Here is a 25005-nt window from a genome sequence, read left to right as displayed (position 1 = left end):
CTCTGGAATTTGGTGACAATATTCCTAGGAGTTTTCTTTTTGGGATCTTTTCTGAGAGGCAATCAGTGGATTCTTTCCATTTCTATTTTACCCTCTGGCTCTAGAATATCAGGGTAGTTCTCCTTGACAATTTCTTGAAAGATTTTTTGATCATGGCTTTCAGGTAGCCCAGTGCTTTTTAAGTTATCTCTCCTGAGATAACTTTTCCAGATCAGTGGTTTTTCCAATGAGATCTTTCACATTGTCTTCTATTTTTTCATTCCTTTGGTTCTGTTTTATAATATCTTGATTTCTCTTAAAGTCACTAGCTTCCACTTGCTCCAATCTAATTTTTAAGGTGGTATTTTCTTCAGTGGTCCTTTTCCATTTGGCTAATTCTGCCTTTCAAGGCACTCTTCTCCTCATTGGCTTTTTGGAGCTCTTTTGCCATTTGAGTTAGTCTATTTTTTAAGGTATTATTTTCTTCAGTATTTTTTTGGGTCTCCTTTAGCAAGTCATTGACTCATTTTTCATGGTTTTCTTCCATCACTCTCATTTCTTGTCCCCATTTTTCCTCTACTTATCTTACTTGCTTTTCCAAATCCTTTTTGAGCTCTTCCATGGCCTGAGACCAATTCATAATTTTCTTGGAGGCTTTGAATGTAGGCACTTTGACTTTGTTGACTTCTTCTAGCTGTATGTTTTGATCTTCATCACCAAAAAAGATTCTAAAGTCTGAGTCTGAATCTGAGTCTGTTTTTGCTGCCTGTTCATGTTCCCAGTCAACTACTTGACCCTTGAGGTTTTTGTCAGGGTATGACTGCTTGTAGAGTAGAGAGTGCTTTGTCCCAAGTTTTAGGGGCTGTGCTGCTGTTTTCAGAGGTACTTCTACACAGCAAGCTCTGCCACACCAGCACTCTTCCTCCCCTTAGAACTGCCAACCAGGACCACAACCCAGATCCAAGCAGGCTCTGCGCTCCTGCTCTGATCTGCTGCAGGTAGGCCTGGGGCCAGAAGCAACACAGCTGGAGCTCTGGAAGCAGCTGCAGAGCTTCACCACCTCTACTGCCCCCAGGATTGGGGTCAACCACGCACTCCTCTCAGTCCAATCTAGCAGTTTTTCCACTCACCTGCTCCGTTGTCTTTTGGCATTTGTGGGTTGAAAAGTTGGTAATTGCCACAGCTCACTGATTCAGGGCGCTACGGCCTGTTCCACCAGGCTCCTGGTCTGGTTGGTCCTGGTGTGGCCCACGCTGGGCTGTGCTGTGCTCCACTCTGCTCCCAGCTCCATGCGATAGAACCTTTCCAGTGACCATCCAGGCTGTCCTAGGCTGGAACCCTGCTTCCCTCTGCTATTTTGTGGGTTCTACAGCTCTAGAATTTGTTCAGAGCCATTTTTTACAGGTGTTTGGAGGCACCTGGGGGAGAGCTTAAGCAAGTCCCTCCTTTCCAGCCACCATCTTGGCTCTGCCTCCATATCACTTCTTCTGATCTCCAAGAGAGCACTTGGCTTGTGTGAATTCTCTGTAAAATAGTCTTTTAGGCAAACATAAATTTGGCATTTGAAGAACATCGTCAGCACTCTCTGAGGTATAGTTTGAATGCTTGTCAGTTTAGCTCAAGAAAGGACCTGAGTGTCTTATTTTGCTAGGTAATCTTCAGAATCTTCCAAAGATAATTTAAATGAAAGTGATTCAGTTTCCTGGCATGGTACTGATATACTGTCCAGGTTTCCCAGGCATACAACAATGAAATCAGCATAATGGCTCTGTAGACCTTCAGTTTGGTAGGCAGTCTAATACCGTTTCTCTCCCACACTGTCCTTCAGAGCTTCCCAAATACTGAGCTAGCTTTGGCAATGCATGTATCAACATCATCTTCTATGTGTACATCTGTGGAAAGTATGCTACCAAGGTTAGTGAACTTATTCACAGCATCCATTTACTGTAAACTATGGTTCCATGTATGGATGGTGTGGTGCTGGCTGGTGGAGAACCTCTTTTTTCTTGATGTTAATTGTAAGGCCAAAATTAGCACAAGCAGCAGAGAGTTAATTCACACTTTGTTGCTTCTCAGTCTCAGGGTCTGCATTGAATGCATAATTATCTGAGAACAAAAAGTTGTACATCAACTCTCCCTCTACTTTAGTCTTGGCTTGTAGGTTTTTCAAGTTAAATAATTTACCATCAGTAAAATAGCTGACCTTGATGACCTTTCAGTGTGGTAGTTGACCTTTCATCCTCATTGAAGGCATCAGACCATATTAATGTAAACCATCATGCTAAAAAGCATGGGAGAAATCACATAACACTGTTTCACTCCACTGAAGACTGAGAAAGTGCAAAAGCATCATCCATTTGCCAGAGCCCATGTAAGCACGCCATCATGGAATTGACATACAATACCGATGAGCTTCTCCAGGCAAGTAAATTTTGCCATGATCTTCCACAAGCACTCACAACTGGCAACGTCAAAGGCCTTGGTCAGATCAACAAATATATACAGACCTCTGTCCTGCTCCAGGCAGTTTTCCTGGAATTGTAGGGCATCAAATACCATATTGATCATTTCTCAGTTCTTTCTGAAACTACACTGGCCCTCAGATAGATGATCATTGTCCAGGTGAAGGATCAGCCTATAAAAAAGGACTCTGGCAAGAATCTTGTAATGACTAAGAGAAAGACCCCCTTGGATTATCACAGGACAACCTATTTCTTTTTCCTTTATACAGATGGACAATGGAGGCATTCTTGAGCTCCTGAGGGATAATCTCCTCTTGCCTTATAACCTGGAAGATGTCAGTAAGGTTTTATATGAGCAGTGGACCTCCTGCCTTGCAAATCTCAGTTGGAATAGAATCAGCACCAGGTGCTTTGCCGCACAAGAAGAGCCTAATGGAATTCAAAACCTCTTCTTCAGTTGGAAGTTCAATTAGAAAGGGATTGATGTCAACTTGAGACATATGGTCAATGACTTTAGCATTGTTTGATGATGCTCTGTTGAGAACACTATGGAAGTGTTCAGTCCATCTCTCCAGCATTATGTCCTTATCACTAATCAATGTGGCTCCATCAGTGCTGAGTAGTTGAGATAGACCAATAGGTTTCTGGCACATAAATAGGCTTCAGAGCATCATAAAAGCGTTTTGGATTTTTCCTATAAGCATAAAACTGAATTTCATTTACCTTACCAATGAGCCAAGAATCGTGCATCACTCTAAGCTTTGCTTGCATATTACTTTCGATGGAGTCAAACACTGACATTTTAGAGACTGACAAACTATCCTGCTGTTAAATCCTGTGGAATTCTCATTTTTCATGCAGTAACTTCTGAATTTCCCCATCATTTTCATCAAACAGTCCTGATGCTTGTGAGTGTTCTAGACCTAGATGTGTAAATGGAGTGCTGTATACCACATCTTTATAAGCTCCCACTCCTTTTCTGATCCATTGTTGCCAACTGTGTGTTGGCTCAGCTTTCCCTCCAGATTAGGAAATTGTTCACACATGGAGATGTGCTCTATTCTGTTGACATTAAGTCTTTCAGCAGTCATCTTGCCTTGGGGCCACCACTTTTGTTGAATGTGAATGTATAGCTTGGAGAGGATAAATCTATGATCAGTCCAGCACTCTGCACCACACATCATAAATCATAAAATGCACAAATCTTCAGTAGTAAGTGACTGTTGCTGTTGCTTTTTCTGACTCCATTCCTCCCAAGGACTCCCTACCATGTCTGTGCCTACCCTGGCATTAGAGTCACCCAGAATTACAAGCTTATCTCCTTTTAGCACACTGATGACAAAGATCTCCAGGTCTTCAGGAAAATTTTCTTTGATCTCATCAAGGTTCATCCTGGTGGGAGCATACTCACTGACGATGGTGGCATGGCATTTTCTTACAAGGGGCAATCGCATTGTCATGAGCCCATTGTCCACTCCTTTTGGAAGGAATACAAGCTTGCTGGTTAGATTAGTTTTGATTGTGAAACCTATGCCAGCTTTACAGTACTCCCCATTACTTCAGCCACTCCATGGCTGAACATGAATCCAGCTCCAACTTTGGTAAGTTGGCCTTTATTTGCCAGCCTTGTTTTACTCACAGTTGCTACTTGGATGCAATAGGTGTAGAGTTTTTTTGCAAAAAGAGCTATTCAACTTTCAGGCCTATTGGATTTCATGTTGTCCACATTATGTATACATTATATCTACCGATGGTTAGTGGAATCATCTTTGTAAAAGTTTTTGAAAAAAAAATTGCGTGTGTTTTGACCACAGGATAGGATCCCCATCTGCCAGGGTAAGCAAGTCAGGGATGGGTTAGGTGAAGTGGACAATTTTTAGGGAACCTTTTATAGTCCCATCATCATGCAGTGAGGTCCTTTAAAAAAGGCTGCTCAGACACCCAGGGGATTGACAAATCCCACTGCTGCTTCAGTTAGTGAGAAGAGGACTCTATGACCTGGACTATCTGTGTGCAGGGTTGTGACTACAGCTCCCATTGTATCCACACCTGCTGCTTTGTTGCTTGCCCACCACCACAGTACTTTGTGGTAGGCAAAAATGGTAAAATGGTAAGAGTGATGTCTTTTAACTTGCACATAAATTGTCTTTAAGTGAGGCAGATTGCATGAAGTCATCAGTTTCCTTCTCCTCCAGAGTCATCAGAATCCATTGGGAAGACAAATTCTTTTTTTAAAAATTAATTTATTATTATTATTTTTTAGTTTACAACACTCAGTTCCACAAGTTTTTGAGTCCCAAATTTTCTCCCTCTCCCTCTCCTCCCCCTCCCCCCAAGACAGCATGTAATCTGATGTAGGTTCTACATATATCTTCACATTAAATTTATTTTCCCAATAAACAAGTTGTAAAGAAGCATTATAACCAATGAAATGAACCATGAGAAAGATGTAACAAAACCGAAAAAAAAAGAGAGAGCAAATAGTTTGCTTCAATCTGCATTCAGATTCTGTAATTTTTTCTCTGGATATAGATAGCCTTTTCCTTCATGAATCTTTTGACCAGACACATTCTTGCTGAATTTGTCTACTGAAAACCATCTACTGAAACAGTTTTACTAAGGTGTGGCCACTGCACATGATATAGCTTCTTGGAGCCACAGGTGAGAGTTGTGTGGCAGGTGGACACCGAAGATGGATGGGAGCCCTTAAAATGGCTCAGTTGCCCTCACACTAGAGGTACTAGTCTTCCCCAAACACTCCATACTCCCCAACATGTACACATACAAGTAAATATAAGACAATGTGAGAAGGGTTATGAAGGAAATGGTACTTGAGTTGGACCAAAATGGAAGCCAGGGCTTCTAAATGGCAAAGGCGAGGAGGAAGCACAGACCACGAATAGTGGACGGCTAGTACAAAGACACCGAGATAGAAAATGGAATGTCAAATATAAGGAACAGCCCTTCATCCAGTTTGACTAAAACACACAGTTTCTGAAAGGTGTTAATGTCACAAATCTGGCAAGGTAAGTTGAAGCAATACTGAAGGTGAAGGTAAAGGTCTTTAAATGACAGGATTAGGATTTTGTCCCTTATACAAAAAGGCAATAGGAAGCCCCTAAGATTTTGAGTAAGGCAGGGGTAAGGTCAGATCTGTATCTTAAGAAGGTATTTCCTCTCTATGAAAAGTGCCATTGGAGAGCAGAGAGACTTATCTAACTCCTTCATTTTACAAAGAAATAAACCAAGGACCAGAGATGGAAAGTGACTTTCCCAGAGTCAGTAGGATTTGGATCATCAAACCCAGAAGTTAAAAACTAAGATCCCACGTGCTCCTTCCTCTGCATCTTGCTGCTTGCCCAGACAGCCACTGCACAGTGGCTAGGATGCTGGCCCTATCAGGACCTGTGTTTGAATGTCAGCTCTGACACTTCCTACCTGTGTGATTCTGATCAGATAGTGTCACGGTTCTGTACCTCAGTCTCTTCATCTTTTAAATGGACACATTAATAGCGCCAACATGGAATAGGTTATTGTGAGGCTTAAATGAGATTTAAAAAAAATAATTCTAGACAAGAGGTGGTAAGAGCTGGATTATTGGCAGTGTGAGTGGAGAGAAGATATTACAACACAAAATATATAAAACAATACAAAAATATCGTGGAGATAGAATCAACAAAACAGCACATAGCAACTGATTGATATTGATGGGGGAGGGAGTTTAGTGAAGAAGAGGGAAAAGTCAGAGATGATACTGAGGTCCTGAACCTGGGTAGCTTGAAAGATGGTGATTTCCTCAATGCAGATAGGGAATTTGGGGGGAAATAGGTAGGTTTAAAGGGGAAAGATGTTTAATTTTAAACCTATGGAGGGAGACAACATGGTACAATGGAAAGTGGACCCAAATAGGAGTCAGAGGACCAGTGTTCAAACTCTAGCTCTGCCACTCACTATATATGTCACTTCTCTGGGCCTCAGTTTCATCTATAAAAAAAGGGGGAGGGGTTGGACAGAAGACTGGCAGCCCAACTTCTAGTTTTCTAATGTTATCTCCACCAGTTACTTTAAGTGCCTCAAATGATCTTCCTCAACTTCCACATTTGGTTTTGGGTTTTTTTTTGCAGGGGGGAAGGCAAGACAATTGGGGTTAAGTGACTTGCCTAAGGTCACACAGCTAGTCAATGTGTCAAGTGTCTGAGGCCACATTTGAACTCAGTTCCTCCTGACTCCAAGGCCAGTGCTCTACTCACTGCGCTACCTAGCTGGCCCCAACTTCCACATTTGCGGGAAAAATAATAACTACACCCCAGAAGGGAAGAATTCATAATGAAACAATGTTTCAGAGATCAAAAGAATTTATTTCCATAAGCTGCTGCCTCATGTATTTCCAGATAATATGGAACTTTAACAATGAAACAGTTTCATAATAAGGACTTCAATTTAGAGGGAATCTAAAGACTTTGTTATGTTAGACCTAGAGTAGGAAACTTGGGGCTTTTGTGAAGAAAGACACAGAGGCTTTAAAACTGTCAATATTAAAGCCTTTCAAAGTAAAATTAAAAAGTAATATGGAGGAGTTGTGTTGGGTGATTTCTAGGCTTCAGTCCCATTCTACATCTATGCTTTGTGACTTAGTTTGTGTAATAATAATAGCTAGCATTTATGTAGCGCTTTTATACAAATGCCTCATTTTGACATCATCTTAACCATTGGAGATAGGTGCTACTATTATCCCCATTTTACAGATGAGGAAACTGAGACTAAGGTTAAGGTTAAGGGAGGTTAAGTGAAGATGAAGAAGTATCTGAGACTAGATTTGATCTATGGCCTTCCTGACTCCAAGTCCAAGGCTCTTTCCACTGCACTACCTGTCTGTCTAGTGACCCACATGAATTACTCATCGGGACATCCACGTGTCCTAAAGGTCACTCATCCTTCCTGTAGGTGACTGGAGATGTGGTGCTGAAGCTCAGGGGAGTGCAGTATAGATTTGAGAGTCATTGATATTGTCCTACCTCCTTCCTTCTGGAAGAGGGCCTTGACACCAGGAAGGTGGTGCTGTGACATGCAAGTGAATTGGATTTAAGTGAGGGAGGGCTGTGCAAAGTCACCAGCTTCACTTTCTCCTCGGGAGCCACCTGGGTCCAGTGGCCAGACAGAGATCAGGATGACTAGAGATGGTGCAGATGTCGGTGAGACCTTGGCCTTTTTAAGCTAAGGTCTTAAACGGGTCTCAGTCATTGCTATACCAGCTAGCCGCAAGTAAGGGAGTGGCTTCAATCACACAGGGGACAGTGGGTGGAGAGAAGAGTGTGCAGCGAAGAGCCCTGGGGGATACGCAAGTTTAGGGACAGGAGCAAGTGTGTGCTAGAGCCAGCTCATCCTGGTTCACGAGAGCTGGCTGTTAAAGTTTTAGTGGGAGTATTTACACCTCAGAAATCTGCAAACATTACAAATCAGGGCTCGATTTATCGTTCTGTTCATTGTCTGTTCATTCCCATTAAGAAATGGGAAAATGTGAACTTGTAAAAAATAAATAAATTCCGGACACACAGTTAAAAATGTACGAGGACATCTCTTGAGGGGAATGTCAAGAGAATTATCTGGCACAGGGGAGGTGGTTGTAGGGTCCGGGGACGCAGGGTTGGGAATATGGGTGAAGGTCGGAGCAACATGGCTTTTGATTGGACTACGGAAATCTCGAGTCCTCCTACCAGCCTAGAGAGGCCCCAGTGTTCGGGAAAGGAACTTCCGCTCTCTGAGGGGCGGGCCCGAGGCCCCGCCCCTCGGAGCCGAGAGGTGGAGTCCTAGGGTGGCCGAACGGGCGTGGCCCCGACGTCCGAGAGTCCGACCCGCCCATTTTACACATGGGGAATACTGAGTCCGGGCGAGGCTCTGGCGCTAGTCTCACGTCACCCCGAGGGCCCCTGGCGGTGTGCGCGTCGGGTCCCCGAGCCTGACCTTCGGGCTCCGTGCGTCAGGAACGTCCCGGTCCCAGCGAGCGAAGCAGCGACCTCGGCATCGAGAGAGCGCGGGGCCATGGCGGCCTTCGGGGCCCGGGTGGAGCCGCCACCGCCGCCACCTTCTCAGCCTCTGCAGCCGCATCTGCAGCAGCCGCAGCCGTGGGCGGCGTCGGGCCCGCGCTTCCGCTGGTACCGCTACCAAGAGGCGGCCGGGCCGCGGCAGGCGCTGCGGAGGCTCCGCGAGCTGTGCCGCCAGTGGCTGCGGCCCGAGCGCCACAGCAAGGAGCAGATCCTGGAGCTGCTGGTGCTCGAGCAGTTCCTGACCATCCTGCCGGCCGACGTGCAGGCCTGGGTGCGAGGCCGCAGCCCGCGCTCCGGGGACGAGGCGGCCGCCGGCGTGGAGCTGCTGCTGCGGCTGAGGCTGCAGCAGGAGCAGGGGGCCGAGCCGCAGGTCAGCGCCCCGACGGGACGGGCCCCAGGGAGGGGGAGGGGCGACGGGGGGATGGGAGGAAGGACTGCAGGCGGCCCACCCTTCCTGTCCCGGCCACGGCCCCGACCAGTGCACACGGCCACCTTGGCAGGCTCCTTACAGTAATTACAAGAGCCAGCACTTAGGTTATATTAGATTATTTTATGATATCGTATTTATCCTCACATTGTATCGTATGATACATGTAATATGTCATGTCATATGGTATGTCATATTTTGTGTCGTAGTATGTCCTGTATTATCATGTTTTGTTTTATGTTACATCATCATCTCATTATATATTGCATTTTCAGGGTAGTAGATAGAGCACTGGACCTGTAATTCAAACCAGCTCAAATGCGGCCCAAGACATTTATTTTCCGAGTGACCCTGGGCAAGTCACTTAACCCCTATCTGCTTCATTTTCTTCACTTTTAAAAAAAAAAGAAAGAAAAGGGAGTAATAATAGCACCTGCGTCTCAGAATTATTGTGAGGTTAAAAGAAGATAAAATGTATCGAGGGTGTATTTTACAGGAGAGGAAGTTGAAGCAGGCAGAAGTGAAGGGATGTGCCAGGGATTGATTACCCAGCTACTAAGTGTCTGAGCTCTGGTCTTCCTCACTCCTGGCCACCTAGCTGCCGCCCGATGTAACTCTGTCAATGGATAGAGAACTGGCCTTGAATCTGGTAGAGCCTCTGTCCTATACAGGCTGTATGTGGCCTTGGGCAAGTCAATTAACCTTGCTGTCTCCTGGGGAACTGCTAAGACCACAAATTGCCGAGAGAGTCAGTCTGCTTTGGTGGCGCTCCCCACTTCCAAGAAATCACTGGTCCTTTTAGGAAAACAAACAATATTATGAGTACTTTAGATAAGTATAAACCAAGTGCTTTATGAGGTCTGTGTGGAAAGCTCATTCCTGACTGGGGAGGTTCCCGGAAGGCTTCTTTGAGAAACTTGAAGGTCGGGTTGGATTTGGTAGGGAGGGAGCATTCCAGGGTTGGCCTGCCTGAGAAAAAGTACGGAGAGGAGAATCAATCATAAAGCATTTATTAAAGGCCTACCATGTGCCAGGAATTGTGCTGGGAATACAGAAACAAAAATTATACAGTCCCTACCCAGGAGTTTGACTGTGAAAGGGACAAGAGATAGAAGGTTGATGGAGGCCTGACCATGTTTATAGGGATCAGGGAGTGACCCAGGAGACAGAAAAAGATTGAAGACTAGAGAGGGAAGAAGGGGAGAATAATTTTCTCCTTTCTGTGGAGGAATTGGAAGGAAATAGATTCAAGGAGACAAGGAGAGGACTTGGCCTTGGCAAGAGAAGAGCAGATAGGTTTTGGAGGCTAGAGAGTAGTCTTTTTTGGCAGGAATGGAGGGGTCATAGAACAGTGGGTGATGATGGAAAGAGCCTGTTGAGGTTTCTGGGTTTGACTGCTGGCTCTGTTACTAATTGTGTGACTTTGAGTGAGTCACTTCAACTAGATGATCTGTTAGGTCTCTTGTTACTTTAATGATCTATGACCGACTAACTCTGTGAGGCTAAGAAAGGTTGGTATACGCAGGGATGGAGAACCTGGGGCCTTAAGGCCACATGTGTCCTTCTAAGTCCTTAAGTGCAGCCTTTTGACTGCATCCAATTTTACAGAACAAATCTTTTTATTGAAAGGATTTTATTATTTATTCTTTATTATTCAGACAAAAGGCCTAGCTTAAAGACCTGGAGGGCCTTAAGGCCAAAAATTCCCCATCCCTGGTATAAGCCATATTATAGAGGTCTTTCAATACCAAAGGGTTTTGAAGGGCGCTGTATGTGGGTCTCTGAGAGTGTGTCTGTTTCAGCAGTAGGTCCTCACCATGTGGTTCTACTTGTTTGTCCTCATGAGAACAGGTGCTTCCTTAATCAGACAAATTCCCACAGAAATTGGAGCCCTGCATTTAGTTCATCAAGTGTATTCCCTTTCCTGGGACATATCTCTTTGTGCTGTAGACAGGTGTATAGGCCTTTACTTTGAGTTGGGGTTTTCCTGGGTGGGGGTGGGTAAGCTGGCTCCCCTTCCCCTTTAGTGTTCAAACCACTGCCTTCAGGATGCAGGCCTTAAAACAGACTTGACTCTTGAGTTCTAGGTACACTGATGATTGCTCCTATTTCTGTATTTCTCCACCTGAAGCAATCCTCAGAACTAGCTGTTTCTCCTTTTTTCCTCCCAAACAAACCAGATCTCTATCTCTCCAGCAACACACATTCCTATTTTCTTTTTATCACACCTCATCACACTGTGTGCAATTGGATGGCAGACTTTGGTTTTCCTATTTGGATTTGGCTTTCTAATTTGCTGTTCAGACTGTTTGTGTGTATCTCTTCCTGAGCTTTCTGGCTATAACGAGAAGCATGGCTTCACATTGTTTGAACTGCTTTTCATGGAATTGTCACAGAAGGACAGTTGTCCCCTTCCCCTGAAGAAGGCTACACTCCAGAAACTAAGGTCCTAGCCAAGATAAATTTGTTTCTGAGTGTTTCATTCCAGTGTGCTGATCAGTCTATACCCAGGCCTTCTGTGAATGTTTTCTTTACATTGATTTTCACATTATCCCTTTGAAAATAGTGACATGTTTCCAGAATTGAGCCTCCCTTAAGAGATTCTAGACTCAGTTGTGGAATTTCCAAGGATTTGAGAAGGTTCTGGACTTTAGGATTCTCACCAGTCTTGTCAGTTGGCACCAGGGGTACCCTTATTCATTTTTTACAGAATCTAAGCCCATCTCATCTAACTTAAGAATCTTTTCTGCATTATCTCCAACAAGTGGTTCTGCAGCTCTCTTCCTTAAATTTCCCCCTCAGTCTTCTCCAGATTCAGCCTTCCACAGAATCTCATAGTTGAAAAGGATCTTAGAAGTCACCAGTCCAGAAATCCCTTTGGCAACATCTCCAACAAGTACTTATCCCGAACTACTGGAAGACCTAGAGTGAGGGGAACCTGCTTCCTTCTGAAGTTTTTTTTTCTAAATCTGATTATCTCTTTCATGCTTTCATGTTTGCATATTTTGCACATGCTCTTCATGAAGCACATCGTGTACACAGTTTAAAAATGTGTTATGTATTTTGCCTGGAAGTACTTTATTTTCTACTTCAGGACCTATGATCTGCAAACTAAAACAAGAAGAAACTGAAGGAAAAAAAATCCTAAAAGCAATGCGCTTATCTCTTTCAGGAACTTGAGAATTAGAACAACTTTTGCCTTTGGAACTACCACGTACATACTTTGGGGATAGTTACTTGACAGCAGAGAAGATACTAGAAATTTTTGACACTGCCATCAAACATGGCAGGACCAGAAGATTTAAGAAGTTCTGTCTTGACTCTGGGACCTGAGTCTATTTCTTGCTGAAGTAGAAGTAGAAACTACTAGGAGATTTGGAAAGGACCATCATCACATGGACCAAGAGTAATCCATCCAGACCTTATACTGAGCAGATGTTAGCAGTAATTCTTGAGAGATTGCATTTAAGAGCTTTAGTTGTTATGATTACATAGTTTAGTTAGATGCTTTACACTTTTCCAGTATCTTGCCATAGGAATTGATATTGCTGTGCAATATCAAATCAGTCAAATACAAGCAAATACAAGGGTCCATTTCACCAGGATTCTCAGGGCCAAATGAAAATATTGGAGTCTAAAATTTGACCGCTCCCCTTGAAACTATCATACTTACTCGCACAAATGTTCTTGTACTTGGGTACATCAAAATTAGTGTTTTCCCTTTGAATTCTCTGCTAGAGGTACTCAGAGGCTTTAAAATTCCTTGGAGGTCATCTGTACAGAGATGTCAGACAAGGTCCATAACACCAGCGAGACAAGAAGATTTTTTTAGTGTCATCACAAGGTCTGCCAAATCCTTGGAGCCAGAGTTCTTTGTAACGTATGCCAAAAAAATGAGAAAAAGGCTGGTGGAAACTGTATTAAGAAGAGATAGTGAAGCAATTTATTCAACTACTTCTAGACTGGGTTTTTCAAAGTGAACGTAGCACTTGCCTATCATTATGCAGGATGTGTTTTGAGAAAGTGCACATGTAAGAGCACCTTGGCCCAAGGGCAGGGCTTGAAGGCATATTTACACATATGCATGTGTTATCTGTGTGTGTGTTTGTATGTATGTATGTGTATATGTATATGTGTGTGTGTGTGTATGTATTGTGTGTGTGTCCATACACAGACATTGGAGTAATTGCCTGATTATATCCTGGACATCTTGGCTCTGATAACAGAAGAAATTTCAAATGCTACTAGAATCGATAAGATAGGAGGCAGCTAGGTGGCACAGTGGATGGATTGCCAGTCCTGGAATTAAGAAGATTCCTCTCTATAAGTTCAAATCTGGCCTCAGACATTTACTATCTGGGTGACCCATGGCAAGTCACTTAACCTTGCTTGCCTCAGTTTCCTCATCTATAAAATAAGCTGGAGGAGGAAATGGCAAACCACTCCATTATCTTTGCCACCAAAACCCCAAATAGGATCACAAGGAGTCATACATGACTGAACAACTACAAACTAGAGGGTTAATTTTCTAAAACTGAAGTGTGACAGCCTTTTGTTAGGTTTGGAACTCAAGGTGGGACTCCTGTACTCACTTTGATTTTTAAAGCTTTTAAAAAAATTTTCAAGGATATAGTCCTGTATGAAATATTTCAAGCTACCAGCTGTCTCTTACATAGTGCACATGTTTAGATGTGTTATTTAAAAAGAAATACATTATTTTACAGGTTGTGTGTATGATAATACAGCTATACATTACAGAAATACAAACAGTAATGCTTGGAGACTATTAAATAAATGCTTTCTTGTTGGATTCCTTCTAGCCTTTGCTCAGTACAGTTGGTTTCATAGCCCAGGAAGGTTACTTTGGTCAATGTCAGCATATTAAATCTGACTCTTCAGTTCCCTTCCTTAGAGTTCAGGAGCCAAGTAGCCTTGTTTTAGCTGTCCCTCATGCCTGGAATACACTCCTTCCTCGCCTTCATTTCTCAAAATCCTTCTCAGAATAGCTTCTTTTAGAGCTCAGCTCAAGTGCCACTTCCTATAAGAAGTCTTTTTTAATCTTCCTCACCCCACCCCCATCACCATGTATTTTGTACAGACCTGGCTAATCCATAAAGGCAAGGACTCTTCACTCTTGTCTTTATGTTTCTACTGCCAGCATAGTTCCTAGTATATGTTAGAGCCCAATACTTATGAATTGATAGATTGTTTAGTAACATCAAGGTGAGTAAAACCACCAACAAAGACTACAGCTCTTCTGTGGTAGTAGAGAGAGCATTGTAGAATTTGCTGTTTGAAGTGTCTTCCTCTGTGATTTTTGTAGGCTCTGTAAGGGCAGAGACTGTCTTCAGTGTCCTCTGGTACCTTGTGCAGAGCGAAAGATTTAGAAAGTACTCAGGAAAATCAGAACCTGAGAAACCCTGATCATCAGATCTATAGGGGCCTTCTAGAGCATCTGGTCCAGCTTCCTCCTCTTACAGATGGGGAAACTGAAACCTGAGTTGGGAGGGGACTTGTCCAAGGTTTCACAGTTCAGCCCATTGTGCACATTTGCTGGATGCAGAGCATCATCACTCTAGACCCTGGGAGCAGGAAGGGGTGGGATAGAAAGTTTAGATAAGCTGGTAGAGGAATAAGCTATAAACAGTGATAACCTTAATATACAAAAAATTGTGATGAATTCTAGCATTACAAAGCATAGCTTTAAGTTACTGCATGGTTGTTACTGATGGATTAAAAAATCTCTGTGGAAGCAGTGGTATTTGAGTTAAGTTTTAAAGGCTTATGGACTTTGGCCTTCCATGTCATCATTAACTGACAAGTAAACTAGCCCAGAGGGGTCAGGTGGATTGCCTAGCGCTGTTAGGTCAGGATTTGAACCCAAATTGTTGGACTCCAAATCCAGCAATTTCCACTCTATCACTGGTATTGCCTCAGGAAGGCAAAGGGGATGAGGAAGTGGGAAGGAGGATTTTTTAGGCTTGGAGAACAGGAAGAAAAATGCACAGGGGCAAGAGAACACAAAATGGAGAGGGAGGTGCAGTACAAAATATTCCCTTTCAGAGATTTGTCCTCAGCACAGAATAGAGCCTAGACTGGCAGGCTTCTGATTACCTAATGCTCTCTCTTGCCTCTACAACATATGATTTCTGCCTGTTGCTTTAGAAAGAAAAAAAAAAAAAGAAATCCTAAGTTTGAATCCTGGCCGTGCCACCTCCTTATCCTGTGACCTTGGGCAAACTGACTTTTCCTCTCCTTTCCATTCTATGAAGGGGTCAGACAAGATTATCTTCAGTCCCTTCCAACTCCGAGACTCCTAGATTGATTGTTTAGGTTTTTTCCAATGAATCAGAAGTTGTCCTGTCTCACAAGCTTAGAGACTCCTTGCCTTGAAATGGAAAAGCATGAATTCCGATGAAAGGGTTGGGACAAATTCCTACAGGGTAGCTCTCATGGACCTACTTGCCTGTCTCATAAAACAGATGCAATATAGTCAAGGTTCAGTCATCCCTGGTGACTGGAACTTTTTTAAAGCAGGAATGATATAAGGAAGGGAGTGGGTTTCAATTAGGGCCAGGCAGATTACATAGGAATGTGTTTTTTCTCAAAATGTGGGTAAGGTAAATTGTAAGAAATCCCATTTATGTTGATGTCAGAGTTCTTCAACTAGATCTCCTGTGGCTCGAACTCCTCTTAGTTGTCTCTTCAGACTTCAGGGAACTTTTTCTGTGCCATTTCCATGGGGTAGTGGGTTAAAGCAGTGGACTTTGAGTCAGGAAGACTTAAATTCAAAGCCAGCTTCAGACACTAGCTATACTTCTCTGCTCAGGTCACTTAACCCAGGCCTTAGTTTCCTTGTCTAGAAAATCAGGATTAGACTCAATATGTGGCATGCATTCCTTCTAATTCTAAATCTACAATCTACCCCATGCCCCTTATCTTTTAGTAACATTCAAGGTTTCTCTCAAGTCCTTTCCACTGCCTGCAGGCCTACATACTTGAGTGCTATTTATCTTCCCGAGCCCTGCTGGGCCTTCTTGGATGGCTCCATGCCTCACTAGTGCTTGCTGTCTTTGATGGTTTCCTGCCTCTTTCCCCAGGGAGAAAATCTGGAGGCTAGAGCCTAGGGTATTGGTCCTGTGCTGTGCCAAGGGTAGACTTGCCCTATCCTCAGAGCCATGTCCTCACCTGCCGTGTTCCTAATGGTCCCCCAGGTACCAGGCTTTGCCCAGCAACCGGAAGTGCTGTCAGAGGAGAAAGCGACAGAGATGACAATCCTAGGAGCAGTGCCAGAGTCATCTGCTTTGCCTCCCATCAGTGACTCTTCAAGAACAAAGTCTGAATCTCTTCACCATGGAACTGTGGTCTCCCTCCAGGATCCCCAGCAAGGTATTCTCTCTTTCCCATTAATGGGACTCAAAGACTTCAAAAATCTGATTTCATTGGTACAAGCATCCCATCCACCAAACACAGATCACAGCCTCTCTATGCTCCATGAATTGCTGTAGCCAAATAGTTGTTTTTCAGTAATGAGTTCTGCTCAACTTGGCTATGCAAGTCCTCTGACAGAAGATAGAAAATCCATCACTGGGCTCATGCATGAAGCCTTCCCAGTTTGGTAGAACTGCTGGTATTCTGCTGCTATAGACTTTGAAAATCTAATCACCTCTATGCCACAATGACAGTAGAACTTTGATGGAGGTTAGATACAGCATGGCACAGTGATATTGCACATATCTATAAAGCCCTTCATTTCCAAAAAGCTTCCATAGATATAACTTAGCTTGAGCTCACCACAACCCTATGAGACAGATACTGCAAGTGACCTAGGGACATAAAAGTGACTAGCTCAAGGTCTTATCAAACTGAAGTCTTTTACTCTTGGTCCATTGATCTTTCCATTATACCATTTCATCTGGGAGGGAATGCCAAGATATATCATATAAACTGTAAGTAGTCCAGAGGAGAAATAGAACTACCTTACCTTTCCTCATGGCTGCACCCTCTGTATTCCTCCCCCCCATTCATCCATCTGCATTCCCCAGCTCATCTTCCTCTTTTTTGACAAACCTTGCCAGGCTCTAGGGATGGAAAGGATAGATAAGGCACGAACAAGGACCCTCCAAAGACAAGTATATATATACAGTAACTGGGGTACAAAGAGGGGGATAAGTTAAAAGGAGTGGTACAAAACTGTGTTATTAGAAATAAAAGGAAAGAGATCACTTTTACCTAGGGTGGGTCTTGCATGTGGGAGAGAGATGCAGTCATGGAAGACTTCAGGGAGTAGATGACTTTTGAGTTGGACATTGAAGGATAGAAGAGAATAAAATAGAATAGAATAATTTCAATAAATGAGAGTTGGGGAATTTCTTTTCCGAGGTTGGATAATAGTGTGAGCAAAGTCAAGGAGATAAAAGAGAGGGCAAGCTCTGGACCAGCCAGAGATTAGCCTAGTTTATCTGGAATGTAAAGTACTTGAAAGGGATTAGTGGAAGATAAGATTGGGCTGGTTGATTGAAGCCACTTTGTGGTGGGCTTAGAATGTCAGAGTTTGGAGCTTATCCTTTATAGGGCTATTCAGAGCCCCTGGAAGTTTTTTAGTAGAGAAATGCCTTGCTCTTAGTCTTGCTTTTAAGATTACTGAGACCTCCTCGTGGAGGTTAGTGTCCAGAAGGTGAGCCTAGAAGCAGTGACACAGGTTAAAATGTTATTACCTCTGTTCTGATAAGAAGCAAAATCTTGAACTGTTGGGATTAGGGGGAATGGTAGGGACTAGGTTGGAGGGTTGTTAACAAAGGTAGAAATGATAGGATTTGATAATGAGGGCCTAAATTAGGGTGGTTTCTATGAGCTGAAGGAAGAGGATTAACTTGAGTATTTGTATGGAGGTAGCCTAAACCAGATTTTAAAAGTGGGATTTAGAAATACTGGAGGAATAGTGGTACCATTAAAAGAAATAAAGGGGGTTGGGAGGGTCAGGCTTGGAGGCTAAATGAGTTTGGATTGGAGCACGTTAAATTTGGGATGTTGAGATGCTGGCAGAACATACTAACAGATATTCAGCAGGCAGTCGGAAGTACAGCACTGGAGTTTGGAGGAGATGTATGTGGCATCATCTGCATAGAGGCAATAATTGAAACTATGATAGTTTATGAGAGTCTGGAGAATCACCCCTATTTAGGAGGTTGGTGTAAGAGTAGCTATGAAAATACAGAGAAGAAGTAGACAATAGGAGAAGAATCTCAGTAGTGTGTCTTAAAAGCCAAAGGAAGAGAAATATCAGCAAGCAAGGGGTGGTCCACAATGTCAAATGTCACAGAGAGACTAAAGAGGATGGGGACAGAAAAGAAGTCATTGCATTTGTTAATGAGTTGATCTTGACGATCAGAGTTTCAGAAGAGAAGAGGGGCAGAAATCAGAATGAAGGAGGCTAAGGATTAAGTGGATCGTGAAGAAGTAGACCCAGAAAGTTTGGCTAGAGATGTAAAAGTGAAGATGATAATCCGAAGGGTGGCATGGTCCATAGAAATTTTTTATAGGATTGGGTAAACCAGAATGTATTATGAGTTAAGAGCTAGGAAGCAGTAGAGAGATTTGATGAAAGATCAATGGGATGGAATGCATTCTTTGGTGAGTAGAATTTAAGACCACCCTTAAGGTCTAGTTTTAACCTGGCTTTATAGCATAGTTTCACAAAATTCCCTTTTGTCAGTCAGTAAACATTATGTGCCAGGCATTGGGCTAAGCACTGGGGATACAAAAAGGGGCAAAAGACAGTGCCTGCCCTCAAGAAGTCTACAGTCTAACAGGGGAGACCACATGCAAAGAAATATATACAGAGCAAGCTGTATACATTTCTATATATATTCTTATTTATTTAAGAAATAATTAACAGAAGGAAGGCATTGGAATTAAGATTAAATTAAAGGTTTGGAAAGACTTTCTGTAGAAGGTGGGATTTTAGTTGGGACTTAAAGGAAGTTAGGGAGGCCAGTAGTTGAAGTGGGAGAGGGAAAACATTCCAGGCATGGGAGTCAGCCATAGAGAATGCTGGGAGCCAAGAAGTAAAGTGTTTTGTTCATGGGGAAAGCCAAGAGGCAGTATCACTAGATTAAGGAGTACATGTTGAAAAATAACGTAGGAGGGGACCAGGTTATGGAGGGCTTTGAATGCCAAATAGAGTGTTTCATATTTGCTTCTGGAGGCCTTAGGAAGTTTGTTTATTAGGCAGGGTGGGGCAGGGCTGGGAAGTGACTTAGACTGGTGCTTCTGGAAAATCACTTTAGTGGCTGAATGGAGGAAGGATTGGAGTGGTGGCACTGGTAGAGGAGAGAAGGGTATTCCAGAGATGTTGCAAAGGTGAAATCAAAAGGCCTTAGCAATAGATTGGATATGAGGGTTGAGAGATAGTGAGTAATCCAGAATGACTTTCATGTACTCTTTGTTCCAATACAACTGGTGTTTATTCTCCAGCTGTATATCGGAGAAGTCTGGTTTCCATCTGTGCAGTGTACTCTTAATTCAATTAAAGCTGAACTCAATTGCCATCTTCTCTTTGAAGCTTTTCCCAATTTCTGCAGTGAAAAGTCTTCTTGTTTGGATCTCTCTTTTGCTCCCATCAAATGCTACCTTGTTATCCCATCCTCATAGTGGAATCTAAGCTCCTTGAGGCCGGCAACTCTCATTTGTTACCTTTTTTCCCCATTACCTTACACTTAGCAGGTGCTTAACAAATGTTTATTAAAACATCTATTAATTGAATTAATTAATGTTGAAAAATACATTTGTCAAAATTGAATAGAATTAAAGATCCAAGAGTTGGGTTATCCTTATCAAGGAGGAGGTCTATTCTGAGGTGGGAGAAAAGAAGGAAAGAGTGAGTAAGTATTTTGAGAGGAAGAGAGGAGTAGAACACAAAGGGAGCTCCTCTCAAAATGGCCTTAGTCTGCTCAAGACAGTAAAGGTCATCAATTGAGTGTGAAAAAGAAGGAAGTATAAATAGAGGCCTCAGGAGAAAGATTGAAGAGTGTGAAAGACTCAGTCCCTACTTATCTTTGATATTCCTATTGAGCGCCCTATCCTTGATTTTTCTATTGCCCTGGCCACTCGTCTACCCTCATTTTTTCCTCATCATCTCTCGAGTCACTTGGGTCCACTGTGTCCCTTTCATCCTTTTCATTCTCATTGTTTCTCCATAATGAGATCACTATTAAGATGGGTCATCACCTTTTTGTTGAGGTTTTGTAATTGCCCTGGGCTACAGGGAAAATAAATTTGCAGAAAGGATGAAATAAAGTTGGAGGGGAAAAAAGACCTTTGTTTCATTGAGATTGTACTGTTTCTGCCTTGAGTCCTTTGTCTCAGATTAAGTATTGAGTGACATTTGCATTTTTCTTTATTTTAGATCATGAAACCAGGACTGTGAATGAGGAGTTAATTCTAAAGCAGGAAATTTCTGAAGAGGTAGAATCCCAGTGGATGGTTTCAGAAAGACCCACAGAGGAAGTTTCCCAGGGACCTGTGTTTGGAGAAGCCCTTGAACAGGAGGTCAGGTTAGAGAGGCAAACAGGAAAATCTGGGGAGGAGAGCCTGAACAGATCCCTTTCCTTGGAAAGGGGTTTCAGACCAGTGACAGCAATCCACCAGACAGCCTCCATAGGGGAGCAAGGCCAAGAATTTGATGAATTTGAGAGAACCTTCAGTCTGAGTTCAAATCATGTTACAGATCAGAGATTTCCTATTGAAGAGGATGCTCATTGTGATACCTGTGGTGAAATCTTTCAAGAAACCTCAGAGCTTATTGAACATGAGAAAATTCACATTGGAGAGAAACCTTATAAATGTGATGATTGTGGAAAGGCCTTTGGTCGAAGCTCACACCTTATTCAGCACCAGAGAATTCACACTGGAGAGAAACCCTATGAATGTAATGAATGTGGGAAAGCCTTCAATCAAAGTTCACACCTTGTTAGACATCAGAAGATTCACACGGGAGAGAAACCTTATGTATGTACTGAGTGTTGGAAAGCCTTTAGTCGGAACTCAGTCCTTATCAGACACCAGAAAATTCACACTGGAGAGAAACCCTATGAATGTAGTGAATGTGGGAAAAATTTCAGCCAGAGTTCTGGCCTTAGGAAGCATCAGAGAATTCATACTGGAGAGAAACCCTATGAATGTAGTGAATGTGGGAAAGGTTTCAGGCTGATCTCAACCCTCATTCAACATCAGAGAATTCACACTGGAGAGAAACCCTTTGAATGTGAGGAATGTGGGAAAGCCTTTCTGCGGAGCTCTGGGCTTGTTGAACACCAGAGGAGTCATTCTAGGCAGTGAGCAACCACCCAGAGTAGCCCTTGTGAAGGAGGCAGCATTGGATCAGACCCTTCATCTGGGATAACTCCAAAACATAAATTAATCTCAGTTGCATCCTTTTTGCCCAACAAAGACCTACATTAGTATCTCTGTGTACCAGTGTCTTACCTTACAAGACCTAGTGCAAAGGAGAAGTTGGGGATCAAGGGTGCCCTGGAAGGAGACTTCCTTACTAAATGGAGGTGGGATGCAAAAGCACCTGTCCTGAGTACAAAAAGCAAAGGGGGCTCAGGCATGGCTCTTGAAACAAAAAGATACTGTGTTATCCGAATCAAGACAGCCGAGAGACCAAATTCCTATAACATTCCAGTGAACACCAGAGAAAACTTGTTTTTATGATGCTTGTAACTTTTCCCCTCTTCTGTTCTTTTCATTGACCTTCTCTTCTCAAGCTCCCAATCTATCTTCCTGTGGTTAGAGCAGCAAAAATCTTCAGAAACCCCCCTGGTACCTACATAGTCCTGCCTCAGGGACAGGGAGTGCCGAGATACTAGGAAATTGGGTTCTGCGTTTTTGGAGGGGCCTAGATACAGTAGTGGCACCTAGGAAGAAAGCTGGCAGGAAAGAAGAAAGGGGTATTGGGAAGCCAATCTAAAACCAAGAAGTGCCTCTGAGGTTTACCCCAGCAGGAGGCCCCAAACTCTGCTGGGAGGAGTATCCAGAAAAAAATCAGAGGTGGTTGTGCGGGGCAGTGCACTACCACTCCTCACTCCTGCTCTATGTTGTGCTTGTCACTTGAATGCTTCTTCAGAATTCAGGTTGCCCACGTATGGCCCTGGTTTTGTCATGAATCTGATCCCGGATCTGTGGCAAGTCCTAGGGCCTTTTCATCTCTGTCCCCCTCCTCAGCTATAGAAATGGGAAGATCACCTATAAAGCCCTTTCCAGTTACAGTTCTTGATTGTATTATCTTCTGTCCACCAGGTTATCTCTTACTTTTCCAACTTCCAGAATGCTTTTTATGGGGATATACAGTAGACAGAATGTAGACTCCATGTAAGGCAATTTGTGTATGTAATACCAGGAACACTGGATTTGGAGTCAGAAGATCTGGGTTAAAACCTTGGCTCTACTGCTTACTATCTGTGTGACCTTGTGCAATTCTCACATCTTTGGGCCCTAGTTTACTCATCTGTAAAAGAGATTGGAATATGAAAGTATATGCGTGTGTGTCCTGAGCACTGTTCTAAGCTGGTAGAAGACAGGCAAAGGGCTTATTTTTCCAAACTGCAGAGGAAGATGTGAGAATGGGCCAGCATGCCCTGGTCAGAATTGGCCCACCCCTGAAGGAGCTGACAGGGGTCCCTGTGTGAGAAGTTGATGGAAGCAATGCATCACACGCATCAGTCTCCTCACTCTCACTCCCTAATTCCATGCAAAGGTGACTTTGGATCTCAGTAGAAAACTCAGACCACTCTTTCTAAGGTTAATAATAATGTCCTTAATTGCTAAATGTGATGGCCTTTTCTCATTCCTTATTCTTTCCCTCTTTGCAGCGACCATCCCCTCCTTCTGGAAACACTCTTGGTTCAGTCTGTTGTTCTCTCAAGGTTCTTCTGTCTTTCCTTTGCCAAATCATCATCCATCTCCTTCCACAAGGGTAGATGTCTCTTAAAGCCTTGCCTTAGTTCTTCAGTCAATCCACAAGCATTTATTAAGGACCTACTGTGTGCCAGGTACTCTGTTAAGTCCCTGCTCTTGAGAAGCTTTCAGTCCAGCTGGGCTAGACTACATGCATATATACACATTTATAAAATTGATATAAATGATTTGAGGAAAGGTACTAGTAGCTGGCAAAGAACAGAAAGGCTTCTACTTGAAGGTGGTGCTTGAGCTGAGCCTTGAAAGAAACTAAGGATTCTAAAAGGCAGAGATGAGCAGAATTATCTTTCGGGCTTGGAGGATAGCCAGAGCAAAGGCAGTGCAGTAGGGGTATAGGAAATGGCAAGAAGTCACTTTGGTTCACCTGTCTCTCCTGTTTTTGTGACCACACAAAGTTCAAGTGTCATTGGTTCTCAAATTTATACATTCAGTCATAATCACTCTCCTGAACTCTCTTCATGCATTCAATCCAATTCAGCAAGCATTTGTTTAGGACCCACTGTGCCAGGCACTGATGTAAGGGCAACAAGATGGTCTCTGCCCTGAAGGAGCTTATAGTCTACTTGGGGAAAACAACATGTATTCAAATAAGCATCTATAGAATAAATTCAAAGTGATTTGGGAAAGGAAGAAAGAGCAGGACAACTCTGGAGATCAGTCAGGAAAGACTTCCTGTGGGAGGTGGCCCTTGTGAGGTAGAAGTGAGGAATGAGGGTTTCTGGGCAAGATGGGGAGAGCCTTTGCAAAGAGATGGAGATGCAGTATCATGCTGGAGGATTGGTATGGCAGTTTGGGCTCAAATACTGAGTGTGAGGAGGAATGATATGAGATGGGTCCATAAAGATAGGTGGGGGCTGTTATAAGGGGCATTAAATGCCAAGCAGAAGTGTTTTATCCTAAAGGCAATGGGGAACCACTGAAACTCACCAACTGCCTACTTGATTTTCCCACCTGGATGTCCTGTAGTCATCTGAAACTCCAGTTGAAAACAATTGACATTTTCTCAGACCTATCCATCATCTTCCTAATCATCCAGGTTTGTCACCTCTCTTGACTCTTCTTTCTTTTTACCCCCCAGTTAATCAAATCTATTTTATTTCTCCTCTGGAATTCCTCTCATAGCAATCCCCTTCACTTCACTCAGATTTCCACCACCCTAGTTCATCTATAACCTGGATTGTTCCAATAGCCTCCCAATTGTTTTTTCCTGTTTCCAATTCATCTTGTATACAGCTACCAAAACTGTTACTAAAACAGGTTTAACCATGTCACTCCCGTATTTGGACATTTTAAGTAGCTTTCTATCACTTTCAGGAAAAATAAAGATTCCTTAGCCAGATCTTTAAGACCCTCCATAATTTCTACATACAGATTGATAGTTAATAAGTAGTAATTAATACCTATGTCATATTACTCTTCTTCATACCCTAGTTTCAGCCAAACTGGCATACCAGCTATTTCACAAATTTGATGTGCAGTCTCCTATCTCTGTGCATTTGTAGATTTCTAAACCATGCCTAGGATTTCTTTAAGGTTCAGCTCAGATTGCAACTCCATGACACCTTCTCTGATCCTGTCACCAGTGAGTGGTGTCCCCTCAGATTGCTTTGTTTTGACTTACCTAAATACTTAGTTTAATGTTGAGGGCAGGGTGGTCTCTATTGTCAGTTATCGTGCTTTAAAAAATGTTTGTTCCACTGCCCGCTACATCTCAGAATTGATAAGGATCTCACAGGCACAAGAACTCTCTCTACAGTTTGCATATATCTCCTGGAGCCTTTGTTGAATCCTCTTGCAACCCACTAGGGTGGGGGATGATACAGCTATGAAGCACAGTTCAGTAGGTGACAGGTACATTGATAACTAATTCACAACCTTATATGAGACAATTAGAGAGGAACAAGCAAAGTTGAACCTAGGTGACTTTTCTAGCCTTGTTTCTTGGTTCCTCTCCCCCAACCCCTTTTCTAGCCTACCTTTTTTGGGCTGCAAGTAAGACCTATTTCAAACTACCCTAGGCTGAGCTTCAGTATCTTCCTCTATAAAATGAGGTATTAGACAGGGTCCCTTTAATTTTTGCTCTCTATCCAGGCCCATTTCTTCTAGGAGCTTA

General features: G+C 43.1%; 1 protein-coding gene across 1 annotated transcript in view; it reads left to right on the top strand.

Annotated features, from left to right (window-relative positions):
- The first annotated feature begins 8480 nt into the window (after positions 1-8480).
- LOC118833606 (zinc finger protein 616-like) overlaps positions 8481-25005 on the top strand; it is a 42819-nt gene continuing 26294 nt past the window's right edge. The window contains exons 1-4 of the mRNA XM_036740985.1: positions 8481-8995; positions 11725-11839; positions 16127-16301; positions 20320-20781. Of these exons, the coding sequence (XP_036596880.1) occupies positions 8481-8995; positions 11725-11839; positions 16127-16301; positions 20320-20781 (1267 nt within the window). The remainder of the gene's footprint in view (positions 8996-11724; positions 11840-16126; positions 16302-20319; positions 20782-25005) is intronic.

The sequence above is a fragment of the Trichosurus vulpecula genome, chromosome 1 (assembly GCF_011100635.1).
Source record: "Trichosurus vulpecula isolate mTriVul1 chromosome 1, mTriVul1.pri, whole genome shotgun sequence".
NCBI lineage: Eukaryota > Metazoa > Chordata > Mammalia > Diprotodontia > Phalangeridae > Trichosurus > Trichosurus vulpecula.
This window is presented reverse-complemented; position numbering and strand designations above follow the sequence as displayed.